The sequence below is a fragment of the Platalea leucorodia genome (genome assembly GCF_965183815.1).
Source record: "Platalea leucorodia genome assembly, chromosome: Z".
Classification (NCBI taxonomy): domain Eukaryota; kingdom Metazoa; phylum Chordata; class Aves; order Pelecaniformes; family Threskiornithidae; genus Platalea; species Platalea leucorodia.
Window position 1 is genome coordinate 1532554 of NC_138858.1, and position 19670 is coordinate 1552223.

A 19670-nucleotide genomic window follows, 5' to 3' on the forward strand; every position below is an offset into this window, starting at 1 on the left:
CGCGACGGCTTTTGCGGTGCGTTTTCAAGCCCCGTTTTGCAGGCCTGTCCCCAAGTTATCTTTGCCTTCTGCATCATGGCACAGTTGGCTGGTGCTTCGTCTCGGTGGAGACCTGCCTCCTCGCCTGGGGAAGCCGGCGCCCAGGCTCCCGTGCGCGTAGTCGTGTTCTCTAATAACAAGTGCCTTTAGACCAGTTGGAGGAGATAACGACTAGGGGAGGTAGATAAGAAATGCCTTGCTGCTTCAGGCGGGTGGTCCATCTCGCTTAGCATTCAGTGGCAAAACGCGGTCCTGGCCATTTCTGCAGCCCCTGCCCTTCGTACTGCCCCAGCGCCCAGGACTGTCCCGTTAGGGAGCTTGGAGGGGACATCCCTGCCCGGTTCTTCAAGCGCCTGTGTAGGGGCCTGTTGCCCCTGCAGTTGTCTGACCTTGAACCCGCTGAAGCCGTCCACTCGCACGGCTTGCCCTGGCTGCGCGCTCGCTCCCTGCTGCGTGGAGATGGACTCCGCTTACCTGCTTTGATTTCTTTTCCTGGAGGTTTCATTGAGCCTTCCCTTGCTCTTGCCTCAAACCTTTGTCCGTCGATTAATTAATTGAAATTTTTCTTGAGGTCTGGATTTGGCTACCTCATTCATTTAAAGCCCAATGCAGAAACGTCTTGGATAAACTGTGCCCTTCCAGATTTGGGGGAGTTTCATGGCGTTCCTTGCGCTAAGTTGTTCAGTGTTTTGCATAAGAACTTGAAAACATCTTGTTCAGACCAAAAGCTCATCTATGCAACGGTCCAGTCTCCAGCAAAGCCTCTAAGGATTTCCTTGGGAGGAACATAAAAACAAAGCGAGCATATATGATATTTTTCCCAGTCGTTCCAGCGCTGGGTACAGCTCGGAGTATTTAGGAAGCTTGAGTTCATTCTTCTCCATGAGGTGGCCCAGCCTTTCCTGGAGGCTTGGCCTGGCGCAGCGACGCCACGCGTTTGTGAAGCAGTGCTCCTCCTCTTTCGTTTTGACTCTGCTCCCTCAAGGCCCACTGTGGTCCTCCCTCCTTCTCATGTTGCCGCATCACCAGGTGAAAGCCTTTCTGCCCTCCCGTTTGGGTTTCTGTAGCCCAAACGGGGGTTTACCCCGCTGTAGCGATCCCTTTTCCAAGCTGGAGCATCCGCATTGATTGAGTTCATCCTCTAAAGGAACCACCCCCTGCTTTTTCCGACTTCTCTTCTGTTCTGTAGACCTTGATGCTCTTTCTTGATGGACTTACCAGGTCTTTGCTCCGTATCCAAAATACAGGTGTGTCGTGAATGCACAGCGGGACATAACGGGCTTCTGGGTTGTCTCTGCTCTTCGCCCATCGTTGCTCATGGTTGGGGCTTTCTTGGGGGGCAGCGAGGGGCTGGTTCTGCTGCTTAGCCGTCAGCTCGGGTCGTCAGCTAATTACTCGCTGTAGCTCTAGGTTTTCTTCTCTTTCTGGACTGCTTGTGTGTCTTTATGGCATAAGGCTTTTTTCCCCCCATGTTTGTTGCCTGGTGGTTTTTATGTATCTATGGCATTTATTGCCCAGCAAGTCAGTGTTACAGGAGCTGCTCTTAACACATAAGATTGTATTTTGTTATCCTGAATCAGGATCTTGCCAGATGTCCCAACCTCGGCCTATGCCACGTCTTTTTCCAGGCCATGTATGAGTATGTTGAACAGTGCAGATCTACACAACTGGGAGTTTGCTGGTCATACTCCTCCCTTATAAAGCTAACTGTTAATTCCTGCCCTTGTAGCCTCTGTCTTAATCATGTCGTAATCTGCAATAGCGTCCTTGCTTCCCTGTTATCTGAAGACAGTTTAGTTTCTTCAAGAGCCTTCGGGAAGTGGCTTTGGTGAACCCTGAGAGGACAAATCCATTACATTTACTGGATCTCCTGCATCGATGCACTCGTCATGTTTTTGAAAGAATTTAGATTTGCAAGACATGTTTTCTTCCACGAAAGCGGTGTTGGTTGTGCAATATGGTGTATTTATCCATGTATATATTGCTCTTTGTTATCCTTCCTAGTAGAGAAGCCAGATTTAAAATCTAGTGGCTCTCTGAATTCACAGAACTTTGTTTTCAGTATCGGTTTTTAATATTTTCTGCCCTCTTTACTTCAGCACTAGGCTGGTCTAAGCAGTCAGTTTTACACTGTGGCTAGTAGTTAGACAGTTTTGTGTTTGAGTTTCTTGAGAGCTCTCAGAAACGTCATTTGGCTCATCTTTATTTTTCTTTTTATTGATTTATTTTAAAGCCTTTAAATTGACACTTCAGTTGGAGCCAATTTTTCTGACTAATCCCTTGTAAAATATCATCTGTCCCCTGGCAAGGCAGATGAAAATAATCTGTTTAGCATTTCTTCTATTACCCTTTTTTGACTTGAATTCTCCTGTTGCATCTTGGTTGTTTGCAGGTCCCACCAACTCTCCATCGTTGTCCTTATTTCCGATGGGCTTGAAAAAGCTCTTAATAGGAACTTTTGAGCCATTAAAAATTGCTCTTTCAACATATTTTTCTGGTCTTACATGTAACTTGCATTAAATATTTGCCGAAGATCCTCCACCTTGCCAACTCATACATCTTATGGTTTTCTTCCAAAAGCTGAAGGGAAGTGGAGGAGCACTTGTTGGATGTGATGAAAGCCTTTTATTTAGGTGGGATCAATATCTGTTCTGCATTCTACATTTTTTTTGGAAAACCACCTGAGGATCGGTTTTACCCAGAGGTGAAGAGCAAGGCTTTAGACAGTCTGAGACCCTGCCGTGATGACCCTAAAGTTATTTCGGAGTTCGTTCAGCCGGGGTTTGGCACGCTCTCCGCAGGTTACCTTGCGAACGGCCCTGCCAGGAAGATTTATAGGGCTGCTGTGGGAGCACCGTCGAGGATTTCATCAGATTGCTCTTCGGTGCAGGATGACAAATCTGATGCCAGTCGGGCTGGGCTGCAATCCTTCTTCCCCGCGACTCTTCCCCGCCGGCCGCTCGCGCACGAGGAGCGGGGTCTGCACGGACGTGCTCTGAGTATCTGCATCTGTCTTCACGATGCGTGTCCCAGCCTAGTCCGAATAGTTCTTGCTCTTCATAGAAATTTTCTTCCATTCTCCGGTGGTGCCTTTCAGAGCTCAGATAAATATCCCGATGGTTTAAACCTGACAGTCGTAGTGGACGCCGAAGCTAAGCCTGTCCCTGCTCAGCCTTTGGGGCAGCTGTATTTAAATAGCGTTTCACTGAAACCGGTGGCAAAGCGATGGGCCAACAACCGTGCGATATCGATAGAAACAGTTGAGTATATTCCAGTATATTCCATAGCCGTTCCCTGTGGAAAGCGGCACTGTACATTACCTTTCTCTGTAGTGACAGCCTGCGTATCTTTTCCTACATTTGAGGTCTGGTTCTTACTTCTATAGTGCCTGGTCCCGGGATGATGTTAGTTTTCTCTCATGGCTCCTGAAATCTTTGGGCTCTTGCAGCAGAGGCTCTTTGCTGTGTTTCTTCTTAAGACTTTATTTTTCTGTTCTTCCTTCAAATATGGGGTTTTCTTTAGTCACCTACGGATTTCAGTTGTGTCCCTTACATTGCCAAAATGTAGCCACCGATGGATGTTCTTCATGAATTTGTGCAGTTCTTTTTAAATCTATTTATACATTTGGTCTTTGCATACCTTAAAGCAACGAGTTTCCCCATCTGACTGGACACTACTGGAAGAAAAAAACCCTTTTTTTGGTTTGTTTTAATGGGTGACTTTCAGTTTTTATACAGGGACAGTGACGAATCATGATGCGAGCTTGCCTTCCCCACGTTACAAACCTCTACTGTGTTGCTTTTCAAGCATCCCTTTCCCACTGAACCTTCCTCTCCTCTGCAAACGGGAGCTTTGCGCACTGCTGCCCATCCCTGAGGCTCTCCTTGTATGTTTTCCAGGCCTACCGCATTAATTTGTCTTCAAAGTCTTTCAGGAAAAGTTTAATATTCAGTATATCTGAAGAATTCCTTTGTTCTTAGTGGTGGCTAATATAATACGTGGCCCACTCCGCGCTGTCAGGTTCCTAAGAGCATGTGGAGCAAGACTGTGGTCCCTGCCTTTGCTTCTCCCGCAGGACCAGTATAGCTCGTCTCATTTGGAGAAACCAGCCTTCAGACAGACAAATGGAGGACTTAATTTTAGAATAATGTGGTTAGAGTCACTTAGGAAAAGGAAAAAAACAATGCATGATTTACATTTAGATTCACAGTTCACTTTAGAGCGGAGTAACTGAATTTCTGGACATCTGCCTGGTATTACTCAAGTCGCAAACCTTTAGGTTGTGATTTAGAACATTTAAGTTACCCTGAGAAGTTGTATCTCTAGCTGACACCGCCTGTTCTATCTGTCTTCGCGTTCCTTTATATATCTATCTTTATACATCTTGATGCCTAATTTCAAACTGAGCTGAGATCGCAAATAAGCTGTCATTGGCAGATGAGCACATTTTCACGTATACAATAATAAAAGTTCAATGAAGAAAAGGGGAAAAAAAGGAGTAAGCGGAGACGTACTTGCAAACCGCACCGTACAGGTTTGTCCTGCGGCATCTGGGACACGCGTAGTCCTTGAGGCCTTTCCAGAGGAGTCCGCTGTAGGAGAAATGCTGAAACGGCCGAGTTCTGCAGTCGGGTTAAATGTAAAGAGGCTGCATTTCTTAAATTTGATAACATGCACCTTGCACGCGAGAAATAGGAGAACGCTGTTCTGTGCCATACCTTAAGTTGTCCTAACTAGACCCTGTTGATGCTGCTGCTAGAAATTTGGGGCTTAGGCAGGATGGGGGATCAATAACTGATACCTCTGACAGCAGGGATGGGGTAACTGCTCAGCAAGGAAGGCTGGGATGAGAGGGGCAAGGGATGGAGGCTAGGAAAAGCTAAATGGAGACAGCGGATGAGAGAAACGCTTTCAGGGTGGGAAGCAGAGGAGGTGGAGCAGAAAGGTTGCTCCGAAGGGGCATGGCAGGACATCCCTCGGAGCAGGGAGGGCCCCGAACCTCAGATTTCCCCGCTGCTGCTGCGGAGCTGCCACATCCAGAGGCAGATCAGCTCGTCTGCTTTGGGTGCTGGTCCCCAGACACGCAGCTGTGTGTGACTGGGGTTACACCAGTGGCCAAATCAAGGAGCTGTGGAATGGATCCAACCCTGCTCCTTTCCGTGCCCTGCATATTTAACTGCATAATGCTGGGGTGAAGCTTGGAGGAGACTTTTTAATATTACTTTTTAACGACCAAAAACGTGCCTGTGCTTGCGCTTTGTGGTACGAACGTGGGCCATTTGGTCCCTGACTCCTTTTCCCGTGGGATGCCCTGGGCTCAGAGCAGGGGTGGGTTTGCTCCTGAGCTCCTCCGGGCACAGGATCCCCTGGCCTCCCGGTGCAGAGCCCGCCACGGGGCTTGGCAGGGAGACGGAGGGACTGACGCCCTTCAAACCCCGCTGCGTTACGGGATCCGCTCCCGCCTCAGCCCTCGCATCCCAGACATTAATCCAGGCTTTCCCGGGTGGTTACTGACTGCTCGTTTCTCATTTTCTGGCCGCCTGACTTAAGGTCCTCGCAGATGAGTGCAGAAGTACTGATCATGGGCAGCAGTCAGCCAAAACTCCGCTTTTAGTTTATAAATGGACATAGAGATGCTGAAACTGGTGGGGTGTTTTGCCCTAATTTTTCTTTCCTTGAGTTTCTCCCGTAACGGAAAAGTTTCAATCCCATCACCTGAGCGTGAGAAACTGGTGCCCTGCTACACCAGGATTTTTCTTGCCCTAAATTTCCTATGTAAAAGACGCAATCCCATCACCTGAGAGAGGGTGAAAAATCATTTCATTAAATGCTCCTGAAATGTTCAAGTGCAGTCAGAGGGAACACTTTGGAAAAGCCCATATGGAATTTCATAACGCCTTTAAAACGTGCATTGAGAAGTATACAAAGGAGCAGGGTCACAAAGTGAACGAGGAGAACCCAAAATACCGGGTAGCCGCTTAGGAGCGGCGCTTTGTCCTTCCCTGGCGGCGAGGGAGGCTGGGGCCGCCCGGGAGCGCGGCCAGCGCCTGGAATTAATGGCTGCTCCCGGGGCAGGCGCAGAGGGAGAAATGGGGCTGAGCTCTGGCGTTCCCGGCTCCGGGGAGTTTGCCCTCGCCGCCTTTATAATGTTCCCCTGCCGTAGATTTGGACGTTTTACATGTGAAATATTGCCCCAAGTGCCTTAGAGTTTTTGAAGAAGAAAACCTTCGTTAGGGTGGGTTTGCACATCCTGGAGCACAAACTTAGGTGCGCGGGGCGGGGGAGGCGGGAGCCCTTCCCAGCCCCAGGCTTCGGCTCGCCGCGGGCTTGCCTAGCTCTGCGCTTGCTTATTTTCCATATCTTTGAGCATCTTCTGCTATTAGAAGCGTTTCGTTCAGAAAAGGTAAAGCCATGCGGCCAAGTCCTATGAGATATGCAATATATTTAAAAAAAAAAACAAACCAGCATGTCAAGTTTGTATTTTATCTGCAAAAATGGAGCATGATGTGTTTGATATCTACCTTAGCAAACAAATTAATGGTAATTAAAGATTAATTTTACGTAATTAGCATTAAAATGCAATTAAATTATGAGGAAGTGGACCAGGAATAGAAGTCTATGATGTCTCACTGTCTGTTTTTACATCGAGTCTTTTGTTTTTCAGCAAACAGAGGAAGTGGGGCAGCAGGCAGCTCGCAGACTGGTGATGCGCTGGGGAAAGCACTTGCCTCTGTAAGGAAATATTTACTTTGGAATACACGTTTACCGTTTTGAAAGTGTGAACTTTAATCAGAATTGGACGCCTGGAGTTTGCGAAGATGAACAGCAAACGGGAGAGATCTGGTCTCAGAGGTCACCCGCGTGGAGTTACTGCCAACCGAAATATCGAACAATCAGTGCAAAATGGTGTTTAAAAAGTTTTAGCCTTAATTTTACGGTAGAATAGAAGTGGCAAGAGGGGAAGCCTTGACCTGGCCGCGTTGGCTGGGTGCCGAGGAGCCGTGTCTGTTAGGCTTTCACACACTGCATTTCCTCGGGCGAGGGAGGTCCGAGCAGAACCCAGCGGCAGGATGATTTCTGCACTACCGAGCCATCCGCAAACAGGATTCCTTTTGAATTTGCCTTTAGATTTTCTATTTTTCACGGCAGTTTCCACCTATTCAGTTACTGTGGTTGCTGTTAAAGTCAGCAGTTACCACCTCTTACCTGGGGAGCTGGGGCACGGCAGTTTTCCAGCGCGGAGCGGGAGGAAAGCCTGCCGTGCCCCAGCTGCCGCTGCGGTACCAGTTGGCACGGGCTGACTTTTAATAAGGACCACTATAGTTATTTTCTGGGCAGAGTGGGTTCCATTGAGTTCTCATGAGAGTTAATTTTTTTTTTTGCATATTCTTCGATGCTTCATTGAAAAAGACGAAAAGTCAGACTCTAGTTTGCCTGAAATAACTGATACAGTACAGAATCCACTTTGAAGTGGTGCCCTGACAAATGGCACGGGTGGTGAGCGGGGCCGCCGCGGGGCGGTGGCCCCCTCGCCCGGGCACGGGGCACGCGGGGGCTTTCTCGCCGGAGCAGCGGACCAGTAGTTGGAGTTTGCCGCTGCGGATTACCCGCTGTGCCAGGGTTTAACGTGCTCTGCTCCCTTTGCTTTATTTTGGCCGCTAAGGGATTTCAGCCTAACAAAAAAGCAATTTTCAGGAGTGCTTTAAGGCCTTGCTCAATGACACTCATTCGTGAAGTAGTCTATGCAATGAAAATGTGTATATCTACCGTAGCAGATCCGTGTGACAATCAGAAACCATCGCTTAATTGGCTAGTGTCTGTTCCCGTCAAAAGGGGTCTGTTGTCTAGCTTCCTGCATCTAATACAGTTTTGTCTTTATAAAAATATTAATATTTGAATAAGAGGCTTTTTAACCTGTCCTGCTTTCATTTAAATGAACTGAATGCATAAGAATTCCATATTTCTTTCTGCATCAGTTTGTGATGGCTTTAGATTAATTCTGTATCATCTTTTAAAGATCTATTCTCCAGATCACACCAACAACAGCTTTTCATCAAATCCTTCAACTCCTGTTGGTTCTCCCCCTTCTCTCTCAGGTATTGTTGTTACAATTCTATTTTACTGAACGTTTCAACCTATTTTTGGTAGGAGATGCCTAAATGAGCTCCTACGGTACTGGGTGTGAGAGGTGCATCCAGGCGGCTCCCGCGCTGCTGCGCAGCACGTGCAGGTGGCTGGTGGTCCCACAGAGACGAGCGGAGAGGTGGCCTCCACGCCGGATTGCCAGTGCAGAGAGAAGGTCGTGGCAGCTCTCAGGCGGATGCATTTACGGAAAAGCAGTGGGTTTATGCGCTTGTTGCGCAAAACCTTATTGCGGCTTCCTGCAGTGCCCTCGGGGTCTTGGGGCAGACGGTTCCTGCCCTGCGCAGAGCGGGTCCCCGTGCCGTGGCCGTGGCCCCGTGCCGTGGCCGTGCCCCCGTGCAGGGACACCCAGGCCCTCGCGGCAGCCTCGCTCCAGGGTGGCCGTGCCAGGCGCATCTCCTTCTATGTTCCCCCGTCCCCTCCCGGGGCTGAAGCGAAAGCCTGTTTGATCCATAAAATACGTCTCTGGACAAACTGAGCCCCTGTGAATCCGGTTGATTCGTTTTATACTGGTGTTTATAATAACTGCATATTTTAACTAGACCCACTTTACTAATAAAAGCCTAAACTGAAAAGATGCAGAGGCCCAGGGTAGTTCTCATGAGCGTCAGGTGTTTTAAATGTTTACCCGAATATAATTCAGATTTCTTAAACCCCGAGACTTTTTGGCTAGAGCATTAGGCTTCTCCTCCCACGCAGCAGACGTTAACGCCATGGAGAAGGCCTCTTGGCTTCCCATCCCTCTTTGAGATGAGGTCCGTATCACACCTAACCAAAGACCCCGGTCTCCTCCTCTTTGTGCCTGAGCCCTGGATCCTGTTAACCTCACCGGGAATCCTCCAAGGGAGCCGAGGTCGCCGGGTTTCCCTAGGGCAGCGCTGGCGAGAGGGGTGATCCACCCCTCGTTCTCCGTGGGGCACGAGTAGCACGACAGAGGTGGAGGGAGCTCCTGGGCTCCCGATCCTTTAAAATGGTGCCCCAGCCTCGCAGGCGTAGCCCTAAGAGCAGCTCTGCACTGAGGAGAGCCTTTTGGACGGAGGGGTAGAGAGAAGCTTGTGCTGGCCTCTGCACGACGAGGTCCAGGAGGACACCGCGTCCACCTCCGTCACGCTCACCTGCTGTGAGGGAGGACGTAACACCGGGGTGACATCCAGGCAACAAATGTCCCCAAAAAGCCGCCCCTAGCAGGGGGTGGGGGACAGAGGGACCGCCTGGCCTGTCACAGCCTGAGGGGGCACCTCAAAAAAGGACTTTCTGCCCTTATTTTGCCCGGAATCGCCCCCGAGGGGTAGCACCCCCGGCAGCCGGGCTGCGTTCCTCCTCGCGAGGCGCTGCCCTCCTTCCCGACGGAAGGGGCCGAGCCAGAGAGAGAAATCCCGGGCGAATCTGGGCTGCCTTGCTTTCTGCGGGCTCTACTGGGTAAATAGGGAGAACCGAGTGTCAAAATAACTAGAAATAAGGAGTATAAGTGCATTTAAATAAGAGCTGAAAGTGTTTAGCATGCAAGACGCTTTCCCTCGAGGATATCAAGGGCTAGTTAGAAATTATTTCGAAAGTAAAGATTGCTGCTCGTTGCTTCATTCAGCGCTGTAGCAAGACCTCAACTAAAAGCTCCATGGGGACCAGAAAAGGGAAGATTTAAGTTTTAATTAGAACTGACATAATTTTTACTTTTATGAGAAAAAAAACCTTAACCGTAAGAGCCTAAAAAAAAAAATTGCCATGAGTTCCACCCTGGCCTGTCTCAGTCCCAGCAAATGCCACTCAACATAGATGTTAAGATCAACACCCTAATATTTCCATCTCAAATTCTTAACCCCGTTTTATGAGATCATTCAGAAGATCACTCGTTCAAAAGAACATTATAAATTGTCTGAGCGTTGTGCTATATATATATAAAAGCTGTCGGGAAAACACTTGCAAAAAACTTCTTTTCCCCACGTTTGCCTCTTTCACGAGGGCAAATTTTTCCTTAGAAAATGCTGCTGGAGCCCAGGAGCCCTTTTTCTTCCCGCAGCAGCAGGAACAGATTTAGAGCAGCGATACAAACCAGAAGGTTTTCGGTCAGACCTTTGGTGGTCTCGCTGGGCCAAGGCAAATAATCTGCCCAAAGAGAGCGCAAACCTTATCAGCGTCTACGTGAATGTTGTGTGCGGTGCTTTTACTGACTTCTTTTTTTAAGATTTTGTAAATTTGATGGTGGGATGACGTAACCGGTGGCACCGAGCGTGTCTGGAAGCAAGGCGAGGAGAAGGGGCCGGTGGGTGCTGGGCTGGCGCAGGGGCCCAGCCGCCGCAGCGCCCCGCGGCAGCGCCGCTTCTCCTTCCACCACCGAGACGTTTCCTCCGCGCGCGGCTCCAGCTGCCGAATGAATGCAGCCCTCTATGCGGAGGAGCAGCCTGGGGGAACTTTGTGGCCTGCATCTACGTGCTTTGCTACAAAGTACCTTTTTTTTTTTTTTTTCATCCGTGTGTATTTTGGAAGTTCTCCATATGTCTGCTCTATAGTCTATCTGGAATACGGCATTTACATGTCTACAAAACTGTCCAAAAAGTTTGAAAGACATTTTTGTTTGCATAGTTCTAATGGTAATTCCAATTTTACTATTAGCAGGCACAGCTGTTTGGTCTAGAAATGGAGGTCAAGCGTCATCATCTCCCAATTATGAAGGTCCCTTACACTCTTTGGTATGTTTTGATTAGTGACCTCCTCTGCCTCAGTATTTTACTTGCTGTTCTTTCCATTTCTCATCCATTCTTCTCACACAGGTTTTCATTTCGTTAGTGACCACTATGCCCTCGGACTTGATTTTACCACCTCTAAATTCGTATCATGGGTGCCCCGTGCTCTAGATAACGCGATGCGGTTTGAGATGCTGCTGCTCAGGGTCTCCTGTGTGACAGGAGATGCGGTGTTGGAACCTACGGAAAAGGGGAACGAGGACCACAAAAAGGGGGGCAGGTGGAATAGATCGAAGAGAAAATGGGAGTAGAAAGCCGTGGTGGCTGTCACGCAGGACGGAGCGTCCGTCAGTCCCGTGGAGGGAGGGAGGGAACGCGGCCGATGCAGCGGTGATGGTCAGGAGTCTTCTCCCTGGGAAAAGCCGGCAGGCTGAGCTTGCCAGGCCGAGCCGGTCCTAAATGCTGTCATGGCAGAGAGGGCGAAAGGGGTGTCGGGAAGATTTGTTACCTTTCCTAATGGAAAGATGAATTAAGAGTTGGAGCTGACCAAAAGCACGTTAGGACAGAGAAGAACTGTAGAGTCCAATGTCCTCTGTCTCGCTCTTCTCAGTTGGTTGTGGGTCTCCGTTGGAAGTCTAGGGGGTTTGACTCATCGGTTGGGTGTAAAATAAATAGTGCTAGAACTTCAAAGTTTCCTTAAAAAAAAGGCCATCGGGTAACTCCCGAGGGCACCGTGTTTAACCCCCCGAGCACGGGGCGGTGCAGCCCAACTCCTGTTGGCTTCGTTAGAAGTTTGCCAGAGTCAGGAACGAGCATGGACTGGTTTTTTCCGCCCCGATGGAGAAATCCATCTCACGATTGACCGCGATATTTTCCAGGCTGTCTTGTCTTCTGGAGGTTTTTTAGTTATTTTGGTTTTTGGAGAGCAATGGGTTGGGTAAGAGATGTGCTGAAGAGATCCATAAGCTACGCCTAACTCTCTTTGCAGCTCAGGTGCCCCAGCGCTCGGGGGCTGTCCCGTTGAGCTTCCCCCGTCCGTATTTTGTTAAAGAGCAAAGACTTCAGGTGCCAGGTCCGCGTGTGGCTTGCGCGGGGGACAGGCGAGGGCAGCGGTGGGGCCTGGGGGAAGCAGAGCAGGGGGCGCAGGGGGGTTTCTGTGGGCAGCGGCTCCCGCAGCGGCTTGTTCCCAGAGCATGGCACGCAGACACGGGTCCCTCCTCTCCCGGAGCAGCCTGTGCGACAGGCAGGCTGAAGCCTCCAGGGTGTTCTTCCCCGCAGCCCATTGCTCCTCGTCCTCGCCCCGCCAGCAGCACGCCTCGGGGGCTGGTTTTTGGCCGAGCGGGAGCACGGTGTTGGGAGGCGGTGACTTGGGAAAGCAGCGGCCGGGTTCCCGAAGGCTCTCCCCGGGGCTGCGGGTGGGCTGGCTCTTGGGATGGCTGGAGAAGCGGGAGGCCAGGGCCCGTCCCTCCCGGGTGCTTGGTTGTAGGGACCCTGACGGCATTGCGGCCGGGGGGGTGCGGAGCAGCCCTCGCCCCCCGGGACCGCCCCGGCGGCTAGGCCTCGCCACGGTGCTCCCGGCCGTAAGCTGCTCAGTTAGGGAAGAGTATTTATTGCCGCTTTTACCAGTGATATAAAGTGATTGCAGGATGCATACCTGTAGGGAAAAAATCCAACTAGCAGCGAGGGACTGTAGGACCTGGTAGTTTCTCTTTCTCTCTTTGTGTGTGATCCTGGGATTAGATGGGGGGAGGAAAATCCCCGTCAGAGATTGATTACAATTAGAGGTATATTTGTTTCTTTACTTCTACTTCTTTTTTATTTTTTTATTATTTTTTTTTTAAGTATCACTAAAACTTTTCAAAGACATAGAGGGCAACATATGTACTGTAATGATTATGTTCATGAGGAATCATTGAACCTGTTTTGCCCATGAAAATCAAAGCTGTACTCGTGTTAACCATGCTCTCTCCTTCCCCGCAACGCTACTCTAAACATTGCCCTAGGGAAACAAAACCACTCCTTTCAGAAAAAAAAAAGGGAAAAAAAAAAAAAGAAAAAAAAAAAGAAAAAAAAAAAAGAAAAAAAAGCCAAAACCAACAAAAAAACCACCAAGGGGTTGAGAAGGAAGGACTGGCTGTCAGTGACCGTGCCCCCGCGCGCCCCACGCACACCGGCGGCAGCGCCTCGTGCCCGGCGCTGGGCAGCCCTGCGCGCCTGCTGATGCTCTTCCCGCTTTGTTTCTCGCCCCCGAACAGCAAAGCCGGATCGAGGACCGCCTGGAGAGACTGGACGACGCCATCCACGTGCTGCGCAACCACGCGGTGGGGCCCGCCACCGCCATGCCGGGGGGCCACGCCGACATGCACGGCTTGATAGGGCCGTCGCACAACGGAGCCATGGCCGGGCTGGGGTCCGGCTACGGCACCGGCCTGCTCTCCGCCAACCGGCACTCGCTCATGGTAAGCCGCGGGACTGACCGGCAGTGCCGGGGTGAAAACCTAACCGACTTGGAGGGCTCGGGGAGGGGGAAGGAAGGGAGGGATGGGTGTAAGGGTCTGCGAGGGCTTGCCGCTAATGTTACACACTAGTGCGTGCGCGTGTATTCGTGGAGGGAGTGATGCTGCCTTTCATTCGCGCAGTGTGTACGTGTGAGCTGTTGTCCAGCTGCAGATGCGTGTGCGTGCGTTTCACTCTGCTGCCAGTGAGCGCACCCGTTTCTGTTTGCCCCTGCCCCTGCCTTCAGCCCGGCCGGCACGACTCCTGTCACTGGTACCGCGCTGCTCGGCTCCGCGTCCGGCCTCCTTAACCATCCCTGCTGACCTGCCTCGGATGGCTGCGGGCATGGTGCACCAAGAAGTCACCGGCAGGCACTGCCATGGGTGTCTGGGCAGCAGCCGCCCCACGGCAGCCGGCAGGAGCGTGCCGGTGAGAGCTGCCCCACGGCAGCGGGCAGGAGCGTGCCGGTGAGAGCTGCCCCACGGCAGCGGGCAGGAGCGTGCCGGTGAGAGCTGCCCCACGGCAGCGGGGCAGGAGCGTGCCGGTGAGAGCTGCCCCACGGCAGCCGGCAGGAGCGTGCCGGTGAGAGCTGCCCCACGGCAGCCGGCAGGAGCGTGCCGGTGAGAGCTGCCCCACGGCAGCGGGGCAGGAGCGTGCCAGTGAGAGCTGCCCCACGGCAGCCGGCAGGAGCGTGCCGGTGAGAGCTGCCCCACGGCAGCGGGGCAGGCACATACCAGCGAGAGCAGCAGCGAGGTCGGGCTCTCCCGTGCCTTTCCATCAGTGGTTCATGTGGCCACGCTTCAGGGGCCGCCTGCACAGCCCCAGTTTTCCCTTCTCATGGCCACGTGCACAGAGGTGCAGATTGTGTGTGTGTGTGTCCATGCGTGCCAGGGGGGCTTGGAGGGTGTGAAATCTTCAGGGGTTCATTTATTCTTTGATTTCCAGGCCAGGTGAACATAAAGTCACTGCCCCTGCCCAGGTCCTGAAATGCTTTTCCTTTTTTGCTTCCAAAAAGATTTCGGTAGCGCTGGGTTTCGCTCAGGACCCACCGCTTGCTTGGGAAGCTGGGCGCAGTTTTTAGCGTGAGGCGCGGTTTTGGCTTGCAGAGCTGGAGAAGGTTTAGGGAATGAGACCTAATCCTGTCCTTGTTTTAAACACATGCTTAAATCTGGAAGGAGAAGGTAGTTCAGAGTCGGAGCTCTGTGTTTCACGCTGAATTACGTGACCCTTCTCCGGCGTGAAAGAGCCGGTGCGCAGAAGCCCGGCTCTGCGGGCCCTCCTCGGGCTCCTGAGCTCGTGCTTGCCTTGCTGAGTCCCCGGGCTGTCGGTGCTGCCCGGCTGAGCGGTGTGGCACAAAAGCCGGTGGCATCAGGTCTGTAATTAGCCTTGTGTGCACCACTTGGGTCTCCAGGACAGACATCTTGCACTTTGCAAAGGAAATATTTTGCAGTTGCTTTCTCTGTTGCAAAGGAAAAGCGTGTCTCTTCAATCTCTTTCTTTCTTAATATGTCAGAAAAATAATAAGGAAGACCATTTAACACAATGCATTTGAGTCTACAGAAATGTTAAAGTCCCTCAGCAGAAGTTAATGAAAAAATAACAGTCCTGCAGGAGCTGGGAAGGAGCAATTCTCGATTAGGCAGCGGCAAAGTTGCGCCCGTGCGGAGCTGGACTAGATCAGGGCGCTCCTCCACAGGATTAAAAGGCGTTCGGTTTTATACTTCCAAATTTCATTCCAGAAATAGAGTTGCTTACTCACACGTGGAATGGAGGAAGGGAACAAGGAGTTATCGGGCAGTATTTTCAGATGGTTCAAGCTATTTAGGTTAATTAAGACAAGGGGAAAATATGCAGAAAGAGAAAGGGACCTGACAGATGCCTGGCCAGCTCGCTGCTGCGCGGCGCTGGGGAGGACTAGGCTTGATCCCCTGCTCATCCCACACGCTAAGGGCAAGGCAGGGCAGATTAGAAGAAAGAATTTCAATTAACCATATACATATAGGGAGGGGAGCGTATCTCTCTGCTTGAGTCGCGTGGAAATTTCTCCTCGGTGTGCAGGAATCCCTAAAACCAAGACCAAAACCCCATTGAATTGCAAAGGCGCATTGGAAAGGACACCAAAACTGATGGAGCGGCAGTATATGCCTTGGGTATATATATATATATATATATATATAACTGATGGAGCGGCAGTATATGCCTTGGGTATATATATATATATATATAACTGATGGAGCGGCAGTATATGCCTTGGGTATATATTTATGTATACGTACGTGCGGGTATACCTTCCCTGGAGCTGTCTTCTGTTTTGGTTTTCCTATCTCAAAAAAAGCGTAGTGGAATTAGGAGGAGTTCAGGGACGATTGCAAGCATGGAAGGATTTTCATGTGAAGGGAGGTTGAACAGATTGTGGTGATTTTGTTCAGAAAGGAGATGAATAAGAGGAGACATAATAGAGGTACATAGAATAATGGACAGCATAGAGAAGGTAAATCTAGCTCTCCTATTCATCCTGCCTTGTAATTAAAGAACAAGGGGACATTCAGTGAACCTGACAAAAAGAAATACTTTTTATTCAACACACAATGACCTGTGAAATTCATTGCTCCAAGATGTAATCAAGGCCAAATGTTCAGAAGCATTCCAAATAGGATTAGGCATCATATGGAAAATGCAAACATTTCGAGGTTTATTTGACAGGATTCAGACAGGATTCCTCCCTTTTTTTCACAAGGGAAGGGGAAAAATAAAGAAAAAGAAAGAAAGAAAGAAAAACTTTGATGCCCGAGTGTGAGGCAACTGCTAGGGGAAGGAAGGAGCTTCTTCTGGTGGCCAATTATTTGATAATTGCCGTGTCCCCCGGCCTGGGGATGCCCCTGCGCTGGGCGCCGTCGTGATGGTCGGGGAGGTGATTATAAAATAATGAGCCTCCAGCGGTACTGGGAGCACGGCTTTATTCAGCAGGGCCGTTCCCGAGCCTCCTGCCATGCCGGGGAAGTTCTCCGGCGGCTCCTCCGGCCTGGCTGCCGTTGCTCCCGCCGGCGGGGCCGAGCCGAGAGCTTTCAGCCGCTCTCCATCCCACCCGGGGGACGGCTCCGCGGCCCGCGGCACGCTCCGTCTCCGGCCGAGGGCACGGGTTTACGGCTAAGCTTGAGTGCCGACCGCCATCCCAAGCCTTCACAACTGAGGTCTGCCATCTCGTAGGGAAATTCAGATATCCCAGCTGTCTCCTGCTTCCCCGCTGCAAGAAAAAGTCTGCTTTTCAGGCAGCCTTACCCAGCTATCCTTGACCAAACGGTTCCCCCCTTCACACTTGTCCACATGCAGTGCCCTCGGCTAAATATTTGCCCATAGTTCCTGCTGCTTCAGGTTGCTAAAAGGTAACATCAGTTGTTGAAATTAAGCACCTGAGAAAGGAAAATAAGGGAGGTTTTGTTTATGTTCTTTATGGGGCAGCTTTGTGACAGGCTCTGCTCCTCCTTAAATGAAATGTTAGTAAAAGTGACTCTGTCGTGGGGAAAATATCATTAAAAGCCACAACTGAGACTGCGCCATTTGCAGATTCAAAAAAATGTGAAGTGTTAACTGAAAATGGTCTGGTGAAAGGCTCCGAGAGGTAAAAAGATGCTTTTTCAGCAGCTCGGTTAAATCCATCTCCTCTCCCCTTCCCCAATAAAATTAGCATGAACCAGACATTGTTTTGCTCTCCATGGCAGTCGCGGAGAATTCACAAAAGGAAATTCTAGATTGTAATTTAGCTTGGCCTCAGGTAATATGTTAAATACACTTGGGATACATATAATCTAAGATTTTAGCTTGTACAAAGCTATTTTTTCCTCCAGTGTTTAAACAATACTGCTTTTAATGAAGAAATCTGGCTTTATTAAAAGCCAGATCTGTGACTTACAACTGTTCCTGCATATCTGCTCTCAATCAAGAGAAAAGAGTTTAATTTTTGTAGCTTTGTTCGCTTTGCATATGTTAAACTGATGCAACATGCACCCAGGGCATCACTTCAGAGACAGTTTGTTCCATAAATATGTGCTCCTCGCTTAAATACCAGATGTAGGTGAAGTTAGATTGAAACGCAAAAAGCAGCAACAATGAGAAATGGAAGCGCCGGTGTCGTGCGTCTTAAAAAATGCCTTCGTGTTTTTAGGAATAGGTAGGCTCTTGCTTTTTCAGGAGAAATGCCAAGTGATGGGGTCTGGCTGGCTTTGTTCGGGCTTGGCTAAGTAAGTTTATGGTCGGAGCAAGGTAACGGAGCAGGAGGATTCGGATGCTTTGAGAGCAGCGCCGCTGCTGCAAACAAGACGAGGACATTTCTCTGAAAACCCAGAGTCTGCCGCGTTCCCAAGCAGCATTACTCACTGTCTGAAACCGTAACTTGGGTGAAAGAGTCGGGCCCGAGAATTTCTTTTGGAAAACTGGTATGAATTTTGAAGTAAAAACATAAGAACAAAGGAAATAGTTTTTGAGTGGAGTCAGGCTGAAGTTAGCCTTTGACCATTTGATACATTCCACGCTGAAAAGGAAGTTGAAGGGGGAAAAAATTTAAAAAAAAAAAAAAAAAAAAAAAATCAAGGAGGATACTGGTAATGTTTTCCACATTTGAATTTTAATACATGAAACAGGCTATAAAAGGCCGGCCAGCTGCAGTAAATAAAGTAGCAGTGGGAGGTATGGACCGGAAACTTGTAGAGAGCGCTGGTGGAAGCGGCTGTGCCCACCGCGCACCTCCGCGCGCCGCCCGAGCGCGCCGGGGCGGCCCCGGGGCCGCGCAGGGCCCGCGCCCCTGCCCGCGCTCCTGCCCGCGCCCCTGCCCGCATCCCTGCCTGCGCCCCTGCCCGTGCCCCTGCCCGCGCCCCTGCCCGCGCTCCCTGCCCGCGCTCTCCCTCGCGCAGCAGATGTGCGCCTTTGCTCCCCAGACAAAAACAAGGCAGAGATGGGTCAGATGCTGCTGGAAACGGGAATCGAGTGCTCGGGTTTTGATGGAAGGAGGCCAGGTTTACAGCTGTGTGGCTGGGAGCAGAGGTCTGCTCCCTGCGCGCACGGTTTGCTAGAGCAGGCTGTCTTAAAAGGGATTTCCTATTTTACATTCCCTCGCCTTTTTTATTAGTGGCCCAGTAAGGAGAGCGTTTAAGCATTTACTAATTTTTAGCAGGCCCCTGGAAGTTGCTGGTGTCCCTGTTTCTAATTTCCCTCGTGCCATGAGCAAACCGGCACGCATTAATTCACACCATTTACAAATACAGTGTACTTGATACCAGTTTAGCAGCAAACTGGTCTAGCGGGGAGAGCCCGGAGGAGCTGCCTGCTCCTCTGCGCCCGCTGTGTCGCAGCAGCAGCGCGTGCCGCCAGGAGAAGGGCAGCAGGAGAGTCTCAAAACAGGGGTATCATTTCTGAAATCGCAGCCCTGGGGTGCGGGAGCTGGGGGGGGGAAGCCCTCGCCGGGCGTCGGGCACGGCTTCCTCGGCCGGGAAGGGTGGAGGGGAGGAATTTGAACCCCCGGCGTGCCTGGCATCGCCCGGCTTGTGCCCCAACCGCAGAGCTGGGGTGCAGCAGCCGCCCGCCCAAAGCTGGTCCCTTTGCAGGGCTCATCTGGGGGTCGTGGGGCCGGAGGGGAGCGCGGGGGGCAAGGGGGTGACCCGCTCGTGGAGCAGGGCAGACGGAGGTTCGGGTTTCCCGTCCGTCCCGTCAAGCCCTGGGTTCTGCAAACACACGCGCGCTCGACTTCATTACCACGAGTCGTCCCGTTGGGGCTATTCGTGACGTTGAAGTTAAGCACGTGCACGAGCGTTTGCAGGATTGAAAACATCGTCACGAAAATGGAGGTCGCCTCCCTTCGCCGGGCTCGTAAAGCCCTGGCCGCCCGCAAAGAAACTTCTGGGGAGAGGCAGAAGTGGCCTAGAAACGAGGACGATGTGGGGTTTGTTGTCAGGCTGCTCATAACGTTTGTGTCTCGGTAAGGATCTTTAAGGGCAAAGTTTTTAAAGTCGCACGTCGAGATGAAAATTTGGAGTTTAGGTGGATTGAATCTGCCCGTCTCCATCTCTCAAGGGCATGAGCTAAGCGTGTATTTTCAGCTTTAGCTGTGAATTTCCTGGCTTTCCGCAGTTCCTGTTATTTCAGAGGTTACGCGGATCGCGGGCATTTTATCGTAACGTCTCAAATGGAATTATAGAAAAGAGCCTTTAATGCTAACTTTTGCAGAGGAATCTTAGAAGACACAGGTTTCTTCTGCAGCGGCGCACCAAGGTGTTGATGAAAACCATTCTACGCCAGAAACGGGTGTACGTTATTTTTCAG

At 50.8% G+C, this 19670-nt stretch overlaps 1 protein-coding gene across 5 annotated transcripts in view; it reads left to right on the forward strand.

Annotated features, from left to right (window-relative positions):
• Window positions 1–19670, forward strand: part of TCF4 (transcription factor 4) — a 236476-nt gene that overhangs the window by 203150 nt on the left and 13656 nt on the right. For 4 of the 5 annotated variants that reach the window (XM_082335899.1, XM_082335900.1, XM_082335902.1 and 1 more), the window contains 4 exons: window positions 6704–6771; window positions 8057–8135; window positions 10792–10868; window positions 13118–13321. In XM_082335899.1, the coding sequence (XP_082192025.1) occupies window positions 6704–6771; window positions 8057–8135; window positions 10792–10868; window positions 13118–13321 (428 nt within the window). The remainder of the gene's footprint in view (window positions 1–6703; window positions 6772–8056; window positions 8136–10791; window positions 10869–13117; window positions 13322–19670) is intronic. The other variant, XM_082335901.1, reaches the window with a different exon arrangement.